The 15745-nt window shown below is 40.8% G+C and overlaps 1 protein-coding gene across 4 annotated transcripts in view; it reads left to right on the top strand.

Moving 5' to 3' along the window:
* Nucleotides 1-15745, top strand: part of tarbp1 (TAR (HIV-1) RNA binding protein 1) — a 58845-nt gene that overhangs the window by 25579 nt on the left and 17521 nt on the right. For 3 of the 4 annotated variants that reach the window (XR_008301213.1, XM_026942989.3, XM_053231144.1), the window contains exons 5-23: nt 1025-1285; nt 2943-2995; nt 3198-3295; nt 3454-3589; nt 4339-4435; nt 4689-4778; nt 4968-5100; nt 6813-7079; nt 7180-7277; nt 7372-7530; nt 7879-8102; nt 11640-11847; nt 12672-12857; nt 13110-13303; nt 13441-13512; nt 13656-13776; nt 13888-13998; nt 14140-14292; nt 14926-15012. Coding sequence is in view for 3 of the 4 variants with exons in the window: in XM_026942989.3 (XP_026798790.1) it covers nt 1025-1285; nt 2943-2995; nt 3198-3295; nt 3454-3589; nt 4339-4435; nt 4689-4778; nt 4968-5100; nt 6813-7079; nt 7180-7277; nt 7372-7530; nt 7879-8102; nt 11640-11847; nt 12672-12857; nt 13110-13303; nt 13441-13512; nt 13656-13776; nt 13888-13998; nt 14140-14292; nt 14926-15012 (2748 nt within the window). In the remaining variant the exon portion in view is untranslated. The remainder of the gene's footprint in view (nt 1-1024; nt 1286-2942; nt 2996-3197; nt 3296-3453; nt 3590-4338; nt 4436-4688; nt 4779-4967; nt 5101-6812; nt 7080-7179; nt 7278-7371; nt 7531-7878; nt 8103-11639; nt 11848-12671; nt 12858-13109; nt 13304-13440; nt 13513-13655; nt 13777-13887; nt 13999-14139; nt 14293-14925; nt 15013-15745) is intronic. The other variant, XM_026942990.3, reaches the window with a different exon arrangement.

Genomic DNA, 15745 nt, shown 5'->3' with positions numbered 1-15745 from the left:
GTTATTGTATGGGTGGAAGCCTCGCAGTGTGCTCTGTCCTTCTGGAAAACTGGGAGGAGGGACCTTCCAACAGTAAAAACAAAATTCAGTATGTTCTTGACCTGAGAGCAAAACTGCACTAAAAACAGCAGCTCAGTCCACCCCGGTCCCTTTTGGAGACCATCTCTCGCCATCCCAAATCATGGATGTGGCTAAATTGCAAGCAGAGTTTTCCGATGTGTTCTCTCCTATGTTCGACATGGGAGTAATCGAGGAGTTCTATACCAGGTCGATGGGATAGTCCGTTTTTGTGTGGACTTTAGAAAAGTCTACGCGGTGTCTAAGTTTGACGCATACCCAATGCCTTGCATTGACTAGCTGCTCGATGGGTTAGGTGTGGCTCACTTTTATTCGACACTGGATTTGACAAAGGGATATTGGCAGATCCCCTTAACTCCAATATCTCACGAAAAAACTACCTTTTCCACTGGGTTACACCAATTTGTGACCCTTCCTTTTAGGTTGTTTGGGGCCCCCGCAACATTCCAGCGATTCATGGACAGAATCCTCCGTTCACACGCTGCTTATGTCGCTGCTTATTTGGATAGCATTATCTACAGTAATGATTGGTAGCAGCACATGCAGCGCTTGAGGGCTGTTCTGAGATTGTTGAGGGGGGCAGGACTCACGGCAAACCCAGGGAAGTGTGCGATTGGGTGGGTCGACGTACGGTATCTGGTCTTCCACTTGGGGCCATGGGCAGATGCCTTCCCAAATTGATAAGACGGCAGCGATTGCGGCCTGCCCAAGACCCACGACCAAAAAGGAGATGAGACAGTTTCTGGGGCTGGCTGACTGTTATCATAGGTTTGTGCCTAATTATTCGGATGTCACCAGCCCGCTGACTGAGCTCACTAAAAAGGGGGTGCCAGATCTGGTCCAGTGGACGGAGCCGTGCCAGCAGGCTTTCACCCAGGTAAAAGCTGCACTCTGTGGCGGACAGCTCTTGCATTCTCCTGACTTCTCTCTCCCTTTTATTTTGCAGATGGACGCATCGGACAGGGGGCTGGGGACCGTGCTGTCCCAGGTGGTGGAGGGGGAGGAGCGCCCCATGCTGTATATCAGCCGCAAGCTCACTGTGCAAGAGACAATTTACAGCACGATAGAGAAGGAGTGTCTGGCAATCAACTGGGCAGTCCTCACCCTCCAATACGATCTGCTGGGATGGGCCTTCACCCTCTGTTCGGTCCATGCTCCGCTCCAGTGGATGCCGCACGAAGGATGCCAACGTGCAGATAACTTATTGGTATCTGCCATTTCAGCCATTTAAGTTCAAGGTGGTCTACAGGCCGGGGGCGAAGGTGGCTGTGGTGAATTTCCTCTCTTGGCGGGGGGGCAGTCAGCAGCAGGCTGGATGGCTCCCTGGCCTGAGTTGGGTGATGGGGGTTTGTGGAAGCGGGGGCGTGGTCTAGCGCCAGTTTGTGAATGAAAGGCAGCGCCAGAAATGGTGGGTGGTAAGGAATGCACACCTGCGGGGAATTCTACTAATGAGTGTTCTGTATTGCAGTGAGCTGGGGCGAGGATAAAACAGGAGAGAGACGCATATATATGTTGCATATATGTGTGTGTGTGTGTGCGTGCTTGAGTGAAATAAACCGCTGAAAGTGGAAGTGAAATTGGAGAATAACAAGCCTCTGAGTTGCTCCCAAGCCCTCATTTCCGCCCGAACCCGTAAGATTTGTGACAAGCACGATAACCACCAAAGTACAAATCCAAGTCAACAAAGAAACACAAAACTCCTCTGCTAAAAGAGAAGCACAGAGACAACCGTCTAAAAATTTAGACACATCAGATACTTGGAAAAATATAGTCTGGTCAGACGAACCAGAAACGGACTTCTTTTGTCAATAATTCATCTCACCATGTTTGGAGAGAGAATGGTTGCACACATGATCCCAAGTAAACCATATCCACAGTGAATTGCAGGGGTGGGAGCATCATGGTATGTGGCTGCTTCTCTGCAAACTGTACTGCAAACATAAATGGAGAGATGTCCCGGGACATATTACAGGGGAATTTAATCCCATCAGCCAAAAAAAAAAAAGACTCTGGGGAGAAGATGGATTAATAAAGTTTATCTTATCTTATCTTATCTTATTTCACTGAAACAACAACCCCAAACATACAGTCAGAATAACTCAAGAATGCCTTGCACGACCAAGTCAATTTCTGACTTGAGTCACCCTGCATTCCTTCTTTTTAATCATGTACTAAATTGTTGATTTGGCCACTCCAAAAGTTTCTGCTATCTCCTTGATAGGTCTTTTTTCTTTTTTCAGCCTAATGATGGCCTCCTTCACTTGCATCAACACCTCTTTGGACCACATATTGAGAGTACAGCTACCAAATGCAAATTCAACGGTTGGAATCAACTCCAGACCTTTTATTTTCTTAACTTGTCATGAAATAATGATGAAACGGGCCACACCTCTCCATGAAATTGCTTATCAGTCAGTTGTCCAATTACTTTTGAGCCTGTGAAAATGGAGGAACTCTGTAAAAAAAAATGGCTGTAATTCCTAAACAGTTAGTGCAATATTTTTGTTAAAGCTGAAAGTCTACACTACAATCACTTCTTGATTGCTTCATTTCGAATTCATTGTGGTGGTGTGTACAGAGGCAAAATTACAAAAATTGTGCCACTGTCCAAGTACCTATGGACCTGACTGTAATTCCACAGCCTGTTCGACATCCAAAAACAGGAGTAGAACAGGCGTATAAATTTACAATTTTTTTGTATTTTGTGTCTTTGAGTAGCACAGATGTCATGCTGTTAAATTCATGTAATGCAGATTTATACAGTGTGGTATTTACTTACTTGGTTTACACTGTTTTTTGTTTTGTTTTGTTTGTTTAAAAAAAAAGCTTAAAGCTTACAGTGAAAAGCATGTTTGTGTACCCAGTTTGTTGTAGGTCCCTTCATGGATGTCCTAGCTGAGACGTCACTGTACCACAGGTGTGTCTGGTACTTAGTATATCTAAACTGAGTATTGGGTTTTAGTGGTCTCCAAGTTGAAGTATATTTCACATCATAGTATTTAGCCAGCGCTATTATCATTTTATTCTTTTAAACCATTATCTTCTATTAAGAATCAGTAAAATGGTAGGAAGAATCATAGACAATGTCTGTACTAAGATTACATCTTGTGTTTATAAAGGTCTTCTAAACAAACCATTGGAGAATGTCCCGAACTAGGTCTGAAACTGCAAAATTTCATGGTGATGTTCTTCGGCAGTTTGCCTGAGGACAGACAAGGTATAGTTTTCAGAGAATCCCTTCTAATAAATGTCAGTTATGTTCCATGAAGAAAAGTCTTTAACATATGACATCTGTGTGTGTGAGTAGCTCCTGAAATTGTTGAATGTCATCCAGTTTAATGTAAATTTTGATGTTCTTTAATGATCTCTGTTCAGGATCAGCGTTACTGCAGATGCTCAAACATTTGAGCTCTCGACGGTGGTGTTCTGTCCCTCTGCTATTCCTTTCTCAAGCCCTGTCCTGCTTGACACCCTGCCCTCTTCTGAAAACAGATGGGCTAAATATACTCAGGTATATTTAGATAGGTATTTAGCTGCCATATTTGCCCAAAGCAACTGCTATTAACCAACTACAGGGAACAGTTCCACTGGAGCAATTTAGGGTTATGTGTATAACACTCAGAAGAAAAAAATCAGATCAACTGATTTTCAAATTAAAGTGTGAATCTATGCAACAGGAGCAATTATACAGTTGAGGACAAAAGTATACATACACCCAGGCTAAATATATTTAATCTTAGTTTTTCACAATTCCACACATTTCATGTTACCATACATTCCTTTTGGCAAGTGAATTAGGGCATCTGCTTATCCACATCAGAGGTAATTTTGAAACAATCGGTTAGAGACAGATTTATTTTAGCTTTAATTCACTATATCAGAAGTGTGGAAGATTCTAAAAATCAGGGTAATGACTTTTAGAAGCTTTTGATTGGCCAATTGTCATATTTAGCAGTTTAACTGTGGCTGTAAAAGGGCCTACCTTTAGGCCCAGTGCATCTTTGCCCTTGATACCCTGGGACAAAACAAGCAACTCAGCCAAGTCCTAAGGAAAAAAAAAAATAGACTTCTAAGTGTGGTTCCTCCTCATACCATAACAATAGCAGCCATATTCATTGTTTGTGAAGTAGACCTTTAATTATTTGACTGGCCTGGTAATCACTTCTCACACTTCAAACTATAAAACAATATAGAGTTTCACAAATCTATATGGTAAAGCCAGTGAAATCATGGATAAATCTATTGTGTTTTAAATTTCAGACAGGTGCTTGGCTGCACTATGGTCACCCACCACGTTCTACTAAGAGGGGCCATCCAGTGCTTTCTGCTTCACACTGTTCTCCACCTGTCTGATGTGGTATGAGCTCATAAATGGCCTTTAGTTTTGGTTTGAGAACCTATGCTTCTGCCTTCAGCCAAATTGCCTAATTTGTCCCCATATTTTACTTTTAGAAAACTTTAAAATGAATTAGTTATTGCTTTATTTTTGTTGTGTAATGTACTAAAACAGTACACAGTTTTGTTTGTATTATTTAGTTGGTGAATTGTTAATGACTATTTAATAGATATTGTAAGTATCCAAATTGTGTTTGTTTTTTCTTTCTCATTAGTCAGCGGTGTCCCTAGATGAAGTATTTGCTTTTCTAGCACATTTCCGAGCTGAGGAGTCCCTGTGTCCAGGCACAGCAATTTGGGAAAAGGTAGGATACCTGGCTGAACAAAGAGGACAAGATTTATTTTCTTAATGTTGCAGTGTATGTATGTATAATAACTATAAGCACAACACAAAGAGCACAATGCAAATCTATATTCCAGTTCATTATTAATCATGCCAGCAATTTTGAATCAAGTACTCCTTTCAGCTTAATCAAACGTATTTCCTTTTACAGCTCTGCGATTGGTTGCTGGCTAATGAGGGCAATTTTTGGCCTGCTGCGACTTCCACCAGTGTTTCCCCACAGAAAGTCTCAGTGCACAGCTACCACTCTTTAAAAGCCTTCTTGACCATACCGGCCATCTCAGGTGACAGAGTTGTTATCATGCACCAATATAAAAGGACAGGGTTTGATATTGATTACGAAGTTTTCAGTGCCAAACCAGGTACTAGGTTAAGCTATATGTACACTATATTACCAAAAGTATTCGGTCACCCATCCAAATGATCAGAATCAGGTGTCCTAATCACTTGGCCTGGCCACAGGTGTATAAAATCAAGCACTTAGGCATGCAGACTGTTTTTACAAACATTTGTGAAAGAATGGGCCGCTCTCAGGAGCTCAGTGAATTCCAGCGTGGAACTGTCATAGAATGCCACCTGTGCAACAAATCCAGTTGTGAAATTTCCTCACTCCTAAATATTCCACAGTCAACTGTCAGCTTTATCATAACAAAATGGAAGAGTTTGGGAACAACAGCAACTCAGCCACGAAGTGGTAGGCCACGTAAACTGACGGAGAGGGGTCAGCGGATGCTGAAGCACATAGTGCAAAGAGGTCGTCGACTTTCTTCACAGTCAATTGCTACAGAGCTCCAAACTTCATGTGACCTTCAGATTAGTCCAAGTACAGTACGCAGAGAGCTTCATGGAATGGGTTTCCATGGCCGAGCAGCTGCATCCAAGCCACACATTACCAAGTGCAATGCAAAGCGTCGGATGCAGTGGTGTAAAGCACGCCGCCACTGGACTCTAGAGCAGTGGAGACGTGGTCTCTGGAGTGATGAATCACGCTTTTCCATCTGGCAATCTGATGGACGAGTCTGGGTTTGGAGGTTACCAGGAGAACGGTACATTTCGGACTGCATTGTGCCGAGTGTGAAATTTGGTGGAGGAGGAATTATGGTGTGGGGTTGTTTTTCAGGAGTTGGGCTTGGCCCCTTAGTTCCAGTGAAAGGAACTTTGAATGCTTCAGGATACCAAAACATTTTGGACAATTCCATGCTCCCAACCTTGTGGGAACAGTTTGGAGCGGGCCCCTTCCTCTTCCAACATGACTGTGCACCCGTGCACAAAGCAAGGTCCATAAAGACATGGATGACAGAGTCTGGTGTGGATGAACTTGACTGGCCTGCACAGAGTCCTGACCTGAACCCGATAGAACACCTTTGGGATGAATTAGAGCGGAGACTGAGAGCCAGGCCTTCTCGACCAACATCAGTGTGTGACCTCACCAATGCGCTTTTGGAAGAATGGTCAAAAATTCCTATAAACACACTCCTCAACCTTGTGGACAGCCTTCCCAGAAGAGTTGAAGCTGTAATAGCTGCAAAAGGTGGACCGACATCATATTGAACCCTATGGGTTAGGAATGGGATGGCACTTAAGTTCATATGTGAGTCAAGGCAGGTGACCGAATACTTTTGGTAATATAGTGTATATGAACATGTATACTATACTGTACTTTGTTTATACAGCACTGTACTCTGAAGAGATAATACCCTGATTAAGATTTAAATTAAAGAAAAATACTGTCTTACTGTTTTTGTCTTAAGGCAGTATTCATAATATGAATATTTATAAATATTTTCAACATCTAATAAAATTGTACACTTCTACATAACTGCAGTAACAAATTGGCCTTAAGTTTTTTTCACAGTTCATATTTACTGTGTGTATAAACCTTTGTGGATTCATGCATTTATTTTATTAATTTATTTACTTGTTTGTGTGTCTATTTGTCTATTTTTTATTTATTTAATAACTAGGTGGGACTTGTCATTGGTTTTGTTCTTAATAGATCAGGCAGACAGGGTACCTGTAGTAGACGAGGCTGAATTGCTAGCTCGCACCCTCCTCCTCTCTGCAGACCTGGACTGGAGGAGAAGAGAGAAGCAGGGTCCCAAGGACATGAGACTGGAACAGCTTTTCTACCCTCTGGTAGATATCCTCCACCGGCTCAACACCAGCATTTACTTACCACTGTGCAAGACCGACAAGAGTCTCCAGCTCATGCTAAGACTTCTGCTTCTTCTTGGCAAAAATTTAGAGACGGGGAGGGGGAATGGTGTGTGTTCTGTGTGCAGATAAGTGAAAATACAACCAAGATTAGATAGTGGCTGGATTTTCTAAGGACTGGTGTTAAATCTTAATTTCTGTTTTTGTAGAAGATAACGTGGCAGTTGCCTTGACACAGCTGCTGTTGGGTGTGGCAGAACCAGTTCAAGAGTTCATACTAAGAAGGCTGAGTGGAGAACTACAGGAGGTGGAGGCTGCATACGCACAAAAGCGCATTATAAAAGCACAGAGTTAGGTGTGTGCTTGAGCTGTTTTTTTTTTTTCTTTTTTTTTTCTTTCAGTTGTCTGATATAGACAGGGCAAATCTGTATCTTTCTCTTCTACGTGAGCTGATAAGAACCTATGGCAAAGTCCCAGGCTATGGCTCTAACTTGCAGAAAAACTATGTGTCCAGACTCACAGTGAACTGTGTGAGACTTCTCAGTGAGCCATCTGAACAGGTACTATACAGTGCTTTTTGTGTACTCTTAATGTCATAGGAAGTTATACTTTTGAATGAAACGCAATAGACAGTCACCAGATATGGAAAAGTGATTTGCTATTTTTGTATGTTATTTGCTAGTTTTGTATGTTGTCATTGACCAAGCCCCTTTATTGAACTGCTTCTGGTAAATTAAGCCTTTTTCAGCTTTTGCTAACCTATATAATAAATATATTGAATGTATTATACAATTATTATAATATTTAACCTCTATTAAACATATGTAGTAGTTCAGCTTAACATTGATTTTATTGCTTGTTTCTGGTGTGTGTGTGTGTGTGTGTGTCCTTTCTGTACTGTTTTCCAGGATCCATCTATTGCTGGGCAGGTGCAAAAAGCAGTTAGCATGGCAACATTAGCCTTGCTATGTGAGCTGGCTGATCAGTGTGTGTTTGAATCCCAGTCTGAGGCCATGAGATCCCTCTGCTCACTGACTGCCTATTTCTGTCCATCTTCATCCTGTTTATCCACACCTCAGTTCTTTAACCAGACCTTACTGAAGCCTGCTTATACAGTGGACATCTCCAGCTGGTCTGTTTCAGATAAGAAATCAAATTGTGTGTCTTTTTAGCTAATCACTATTTAAATTGATGACAAATTACTGAAGAGTATCATAAAAAATTTGTTTTCTTTCCCTCTCTCTCAATTTTTCTGAATTTTTCTCTCCTCTTTCCACTTTTGGCTATGCCCAATCAGAGCCTTCAGTTCATCTCCTACAGGGAATGCTCCTGGGAAATGGGAGGCTCTGAAAAGTTCAGTCTGTCTGTCATGGTTGTGTCAAATTATTTTCTAAGTAGTTGCTGGTGTCTCATAAACTTACCAGCTGAACCTAATAAGTGTCAAGGAGTGGGTTCTTTGAGGGAGGGAGCTGCTCTGTCTAGTCTGTGCACATGCGTGTACTGAATTGTTTAAAACTTGGAGATGTATAAATATATGACATCACAAGAGGTGTAACTCAAAGGCTTGGAGTTCAAGATCTCTTAAATCTCCACCAGCACATTTTGGAGTACTTCACAGGTGACAGACTGGGTTCCAAGGGTTGTCATCAAGGCCTGTTTCAGCAAACAAATCTCTTGTTCCCAGCTGCCACCAAAGTGTGCAGAGTTGGGGGGACTGAAGTGAAATTGAATCTGCTGGCTTACCAGTTGGTTTGGAGTTTGTAGACAAGACTTTTGGCTTCTTCCACTGAAGTGAAGCTGTGCAGACAGTCGTCTACATAGAAGGACTTCAGGACAGAATGTTGGACACGTTTCTGTAGTGCAAAGACTGCACAGCAAGGGCTGCGTGTGGTGCCAATTGGGAGAACCTGCCATTCATAAACCCTGAGTTGTTCCTGTACCTTTAGATCTCTCCACGGAAATTGCAGAAGTGATCTGTCTTCTGGGAGCAATCTTATCTGGTGGAACATCCCCCGGATATGACTGCTGATGGCGATGGAGTGCTCTCTGAATCTGAGCAGCACAGCAAGAGGTGGCCCTAACACTGATCCAGGGAGCAAAAGCTCATTAAGGTTTTGACCCTGATATTGGAATGAGCAATTAAGTACTACACTGTTCTTTCCAATGTGCTGGACCATGTGATGCAGGATATATCAGGAGTAGGCAGAGTGTGTTTCAGCCCTTGGCTCTAGCTTGACTGCATAGCCTGCCTGTTCCAGTTTCAGGATCTCTCCAGTATGAGCAGCTGCCTGCTCTTTGGCCAGCCTTCTCTCAATGGCTTGCAGCTGTGGGAGAACCGCCTCCTTGGGGGCCTTGAGGTGTGGCATGTTCTTGACACGCAAAAGGGGGGGTTGTTTAGCGCTTGACACTGTCCACCTCTACCCTCACTGTCTTTCTCTCCAAGAGTTCCACTGCTTCCTGGTCTTGTGAAGAGACACTGCTGACCAGTTACCTCATTCTGTAGATGTTGTACTGGCCCCTCTAAAGTCCAGCCAAGAAGAGACTTGATGGCTACTGGTCCCCCTGGAGGGCCTAGGCAGATTTGAAGGATGCTGTGTGTGTACCAGCCTAGTAATAACGGGGAGAGACTAAGCAAAAGCATGATAATTATAACAATGGCCTTTTTTACAGCTTGGAAATATATAAATATAAATATATGACCCTATTTATTTTAGGACACGTAAATTATATCTTATAATTATAACAACAATATACGTGAGGAAAACACTATGCAAATATGCATAAAAACAGATTTACAAGCTCACTCGCCTTTGTCGCCCTCATACGTTAACTTGTATACATCAGAAACAGCCAATAACGTTAACAAACAGGAGAAAGAACACCATGCATATGATATGGAACAAACTAAAGATATTTCACTTAATTCACCATCACACGCACAAACTTCAAAGCTATCAAAGATAAACTTCTATAGAAAAACTTGCATCCTTGCCCACATCCCGATTGGCTTGACTCACCTGCTGGTCACTTTCGGGATGCTGTGTGTGGACCAGCCTAGTCATAACAGGGAGAGACTAAGCAAAAGCATGTTACCATGCCTTGATAGGCTGTCGTGCAGTTAAGAAGTCCCTATTCAAAGACTGGCCTAGCAAAGCCAGACTGAAGTTTACAGGTGATCAGCGCTATATATGGAGGAAAAAGGGTTTTAACCCAAAGAACACTATCCCAACTGTGAAAAATGATCATGGCATCATCATGTTGTGCTGGTGTTTTACTGGAAAAGGGAATGGTATACTTTAGAAAATACATTGCATCTTGGGGAAGGAAGATTATCTAGAAATGCAGAAGCGAAACCTCAAGACATCAGCCAGAAAGTTAAACTTTGGTCACAACTGGGTCTTCCAGCAGGATAATAATCCTAAGCATACCTCCAAAGCTGTAATTTAAAAAAAAGGCTTAAAGACAACAAATTAAAAGTATTGGAGTGACCATCACAAAGCAATGACCTGAACCCGTAGAAAATTTGTTGACTGAACTGAAAAAGTGTGTCTGAGCAAGGAGGCCCACAAACTGGAGATTCAAGCAATTAAATGGCAATGCCACTAAATACTTCTAAAGTATATGTAAACTTTTGACCCACTGAAATTCTGATATAGTAAATAAAAGCTGAAATAAATCTTTTAGCAATGATTTTTGAGATGGCTCGATATGGAAGTAAATTAGATACCCTAACTGACTTAACACAGTAAATGTATGGTAACATGAAGTGTGTGGAGCGGTGAAAAATTTAGTTTGAATGTCTTTAGCCTAGGTGTATGTAAACTTTTGGCCTCAACTGCAAGAACAGATATGTTCACACCTGTAAAATAAACAGAACTGAAGTAAAAGTTCGATTGCCTCCAACAAACAAGTAAAAGGGCCCTTAGCTACCCTGTCCAATAACCAAAAAAATCCAGGGGGTGCTACTCATTTGCTAACATAGTATGTCTAGGCAAATATACAAACATTCATGGGAAATGTTCTTACCCATTTGAATTCTTATGTCACACACAGAGTGAGCACAGGACAATATGCAACAACTACTGAGAGAATATTTCTGATACAAGCATGACTGTGCCAGGCAAAGACAAATTTTTTTTTTTTTTTTTTTTTTTAATTTTATTCATAAAGCTGTAATTAAATAAATGTTTAAAAAGCAGTAATTAACAGAATTAACAGTTGATAACAGAAGAAGCCTGTGGTTGCTATTAATATTTCTACAGCATATGGAGCATCTCATGTTCTCCGTGTTTGTGTGGGTTTCTTCAAAACCAAACGCATGCCAGTAGTTTGATTGGCTATCCTAAATTGCCCCTAGGTGTGAATGTCTGTGTGAACGGTACACTGTGATGGACTGGCCTTCCATCCAGGGTGTACACCCGCCTCACACCAAATGTTCTGGGAATAGGCTCCGGATCCACCGTGATAAAGCAGTTACTGAAGATGAATGATTGAATATGGAGCAAACCCACATTATGCTAATATTGGTAATAATCCTAGCAAAATACTTGTATGGCCAAAACTATTCAACTAACTATTAACTATTCAGCTTCAACTAGCTTTCATTCACTGTGAGCAATCAAAAGCATTTTTGAGTGAATGATTCTATTGCCAATTTGTATTTTGTTAGTCCATATGGTGACCCACTTCTGAGAGACTGGAGCAGAGTGGTGGCTTACTTCATCAGAGACAAGTGGACATGCCTCAGTTTCCTTCAGAAGTTTGCTGAGACCCCCAGAGCTACAGAGGCCTTTCAGGCTGCTGTTGAGGCTCTTTCCTTGCTGCCAAGTGATTTGGTGCTGCCTGTACTGGACTTTATGTGTGCAGCTTTACCACAGGTCACAACTGATCACTCAGTGTTTTCTGTTTTGTTGTGTTCAAAGGCTGGAGAACGCCATGCTATGTGTATAGTAACTTTTGTTATTAGAAAGCTTTAAACTAATTGCTCTAGTTTTTCGCTCTAGTTTTTTAATATTTACAATTGTTAACATTATTGCCTTTTATAATAATGTGTGGTGGTTAAAATGAAATGGGCCCTTTCTTTATTCACTTTGATAGTCCAAGGAGATTTAGTGTAGAGTTTAAAAATCATTATATTAAACATCTAGTGACATTTAATTAAAAAAGATTAAAACATGATCAAACACAGCTTAAACACCAGCTGAATTTGCTGATCAGACCTATCTAAGAACACTTGATTGACTCCCTATGTCTAAGAATTCCATTAGAATTATATGCAGGACTAGAAGCCATTGTTCAACCCAACATGTGCAAAACTACTAATGTCAGTTTTAGGCATCAGACAGAATGTCTGCCACCATTTAACCCTTAATGGGTGGTGAAAGACTGGGAGGTTCAGTGGGAATACATGCTATTGATCAGACTTTTGTGGGAGGGACAAGGGCAAGATTAGGACCAGTCAATTTATATCGAAAGGGGAGATATTCTAGTGAATTACATGCAGACTAAAAGCCATCAATTATTTATACACACATGTATATGAATATGCAGAATGTGTGCCCATAAGACTAACAATAACCTGTTTACATGTAGAATTAACTTATATATTTATATTAAATTTTGTTAGCTTTGGTTTTGTGATTGATATAATCCATTCAAACTGTCTTTTTTATGATCATTGGCCCTTTGTCTATTGTACTAGGTCCTACATATTGAGGCCTTGTGTGTGGAAGCAGTATCTGTGTCCTGGAAGCTGGTACATTCCTTGAGTACAAATGCTCATGACTTCTGGCCTGCCCTGCGGGCCTTTGTACGCTTGGCCTTCCATCGCAGCTTCCTTGAGATGCAGGATGTTCAAAGCCACAAGATAGCTGCCTGCATCCAACAGGTGAGCTGAGTAGTGTAGGAGTCGAGCGTTAGAATTTGCATAACAAAATATTATAAAAGTGGATAAGGTTTAGATATCATTCTATGTGCACCTCCACTTTTATTATAATACCATATGTTATAAGTTTGCATCTATTATGTTGCTAATTCCTTCAACAATGTTAAGCACAATATTTACATTGCTACATCAATTATATGTTATCACCAACAGTAGGGCATTTTAACAGGTATGGTATGAAATGTCTTTTGAAAGGTTATATGTGAGCTGATTGAACTCTCCCAGGCTAAGTTGGGAGTATTTAATGTGCTGATTCAGCACTGCTGCAACACCTGGCTTCCCTCTGACCCTAAGATCCACAAAGACACTGTTTTCCAAAGTGCCTTAAATCACTTGGACATACTGACTGAGGCTTGCATCTATGGGCCAGTCTACAGAAGAGATCAAAGGTATCTCCAATAGGCATGGCATTGAATTAACCAGTGATTTGGTCGTAAGTCTGTTGCTCTGACTAGCTTGAACTCTGTGTAGCTACCAGAGATCTACTGTTACAATGTATTAATTGCACTTGTTGTTGTTCTTGCAGACTCCTTCATGAGGTTCAAACTTATGTAGAGCAGATCGGGGAAGAGCTTGCAGCAAATGTGGTGATCAACAGGTTGGGCTACATATTTGTTTATAGTGAAACAAAGAATGCAGTTTTTAGACGAGCTTTTTCTTTTTTTCCCCTCACACTTTTTATGATGTGTAAATAAAATATATAGTATGCATATACAGTATTCCTTTGCTTTTATTTTTAAGTTGGAATAGGGACGATCAGTTCCCACGCTTGTGTGTTTTGGCCTTTCTGAGTCATCTTGAACCATCCAATAATCTACATCAGAGGCTGATGGAAAGGCTAGTGCAGTGCTTACTGAAAAAGGTGTGCGTATGATTTTTTTTCTTGTGTGTTTCCTGTGCTGAAGAAGCTTAGATGTATACACTCTTTCCTTTCTCTACCCCACTCCTTATGCCTTTACTCCTGCTTTCATAGGACAAGGACATATCAAGGTCAAAAGTGCGTTATTATAATAACTCTATGCAGCACAGAGTAAAGAATAGGGTGTGGCAAACATTGCTGCTCCTCCTGCCCAAGCTGAGGCCGGTGAGGAACACACACACACGCATTTATTCAAATTTTATGCCCATATCTTTTTAAAAATGCAAAGAAAATGCCCCTAATGTTTCTCACTGTATTAAAAATGAAACAAAACAAGATAATCTGTTATGGTGACTGCAATTTCAGGGGTTTGTGGTGGATTATGTGTTTGGCCTGGTGTGTGAGGCAGGCTTTGGCAACAACCAGCCTTCTGTCAAGTACCTGATTGAGTGGGCCCTGATTCTGATCCTCTACCAAAACCCTTCTCATATTCAGCATCTGTGGATTTGCTTTAATGTGGTGAGCACTATTTCCTAAAATTTCAATAGAATAGATCAATAGGAATTAGGGACCAGGGGTCACATTTATTAAAGCGTGCATAGAAAAATTTGTGCGCAAGAACCGCAGCACGCACAAGAAAAGTGGTATACTGTAGACTTACTGTTGCATAAAGTAGAGCAAAACAAAAATGGTTTATTTGGCACATTTACAAGTAGTTTGTTTAATAAATAAATACATTAAATAAATAAAATCTGAGATTTTAAGGATAAATTTTGAGTACATTCTCTTGTCCCAATTAAATTCTGTACATTTCATCTGTCACCTCTCTGCACCTTGTTGTCAGCACCTAAATCTGTAATTACCCTGTTACACTTTATTTACTTTATTTAATTTGCTACTCTATTAAATTTTTTTTTTTTTTTTTTTTTTTTTTTTTTTTTATAATAACCACTAGGAGTTTCCTTGATCACAAAGTCTGGAGTGTGCGGAAATATACGCACATCCTCATGCACAAACAAAACTTTATGAATTGCGTTCTACACATAGGAACATGCATATGCATGGATTACGCACAAAACTATGTGCAAGTACAGTTTATAAATGAGACCCTCGTATTATTCTAAAGAGCAATGCGTCTGATTGGTTTGGCAGGATCAGGAGAAAACAAAGACAAGCATCTGCACGTTCCTTTCTGTGTTGGTGCACCTGGGCATCCTGTTCCCTAAACTAGAGGATAAGGTATGATACTACCTCTATTCATTAAATACCAAGTATATTATGTTCTACTCTTGTTTGTTCAACATGTTATTTCTGTGTCTTTTCCAAAATAAAATCAATTGCTAATTTGTAGACACTCTTCTAGAGATTGAGGAAAAATAAATGTACAAAAACACAATGCTTCAAATTTTCCACTCAAACAATTGGATTGATTTGCAGAAGATGGTAGTATTTTGCGGTCACCAAATTTCCAAATCAACAGTTAGATGCCACCTCCATATCAACAAATTATTTAGAAGGCATGCTAGAAGAAAGCCTTTTCTTTCATCTAACCACAAACATTAGCGTCTGGAGTTCTGGTGTTTACCATCAATCTCCAGGAGCTCTGGTTTTGCCTTTGAATGTTTCCTGTTTCACTGAGGTTATATGCATCCCAGTGAAATCACTGTGGGGATCATCGAAAAGGTTTCAATGCAAAAGAGATCATTTGTAATCTGGAAAGTTGGAAATTTTTCAAGAACTGGATACATGAGCGTACTCTCACCCCCTCATAGTGAAAAACTGGTGAGGGAGGCTAAGAATAACCCAAAAATCAGTTACAGAATTGCTCATTCATTCGTTCAGCTTTAATAACTGCTTTATCCTGTTCAGGGACATTGCCACATCACAGCTCCAGGATCCCATGTTTGATACTGAGATTGGTATACTGTCTGTGTGATGGTTTGTATGGCGTCTGCACTGGTTTCCTCCAGGT

The sequence above is a fragment of the Pangasianodon hypophthalmus genome, chromosome 28, assembly GCF_027358585.1.
Source record: "Pangasianodon hypophthalmus isolate fPanHyp1 chromosome 28, fPanHyp1.pri, whole genome shotgun sequence".
In the NCBI taxonomy this organism is placed as follows: domain Eukaryota; kingdom Metazoa; phylum Chordata; class Actinopteri; order Siluriformes; family Pangasiidae; genus Pangasianodon; species Pangasianodon hypophthalmus.
Note: the sequence above shows the minus strand (reverse complement) of the source record. Positions and strands in the feature narration are given on the sequence as shown.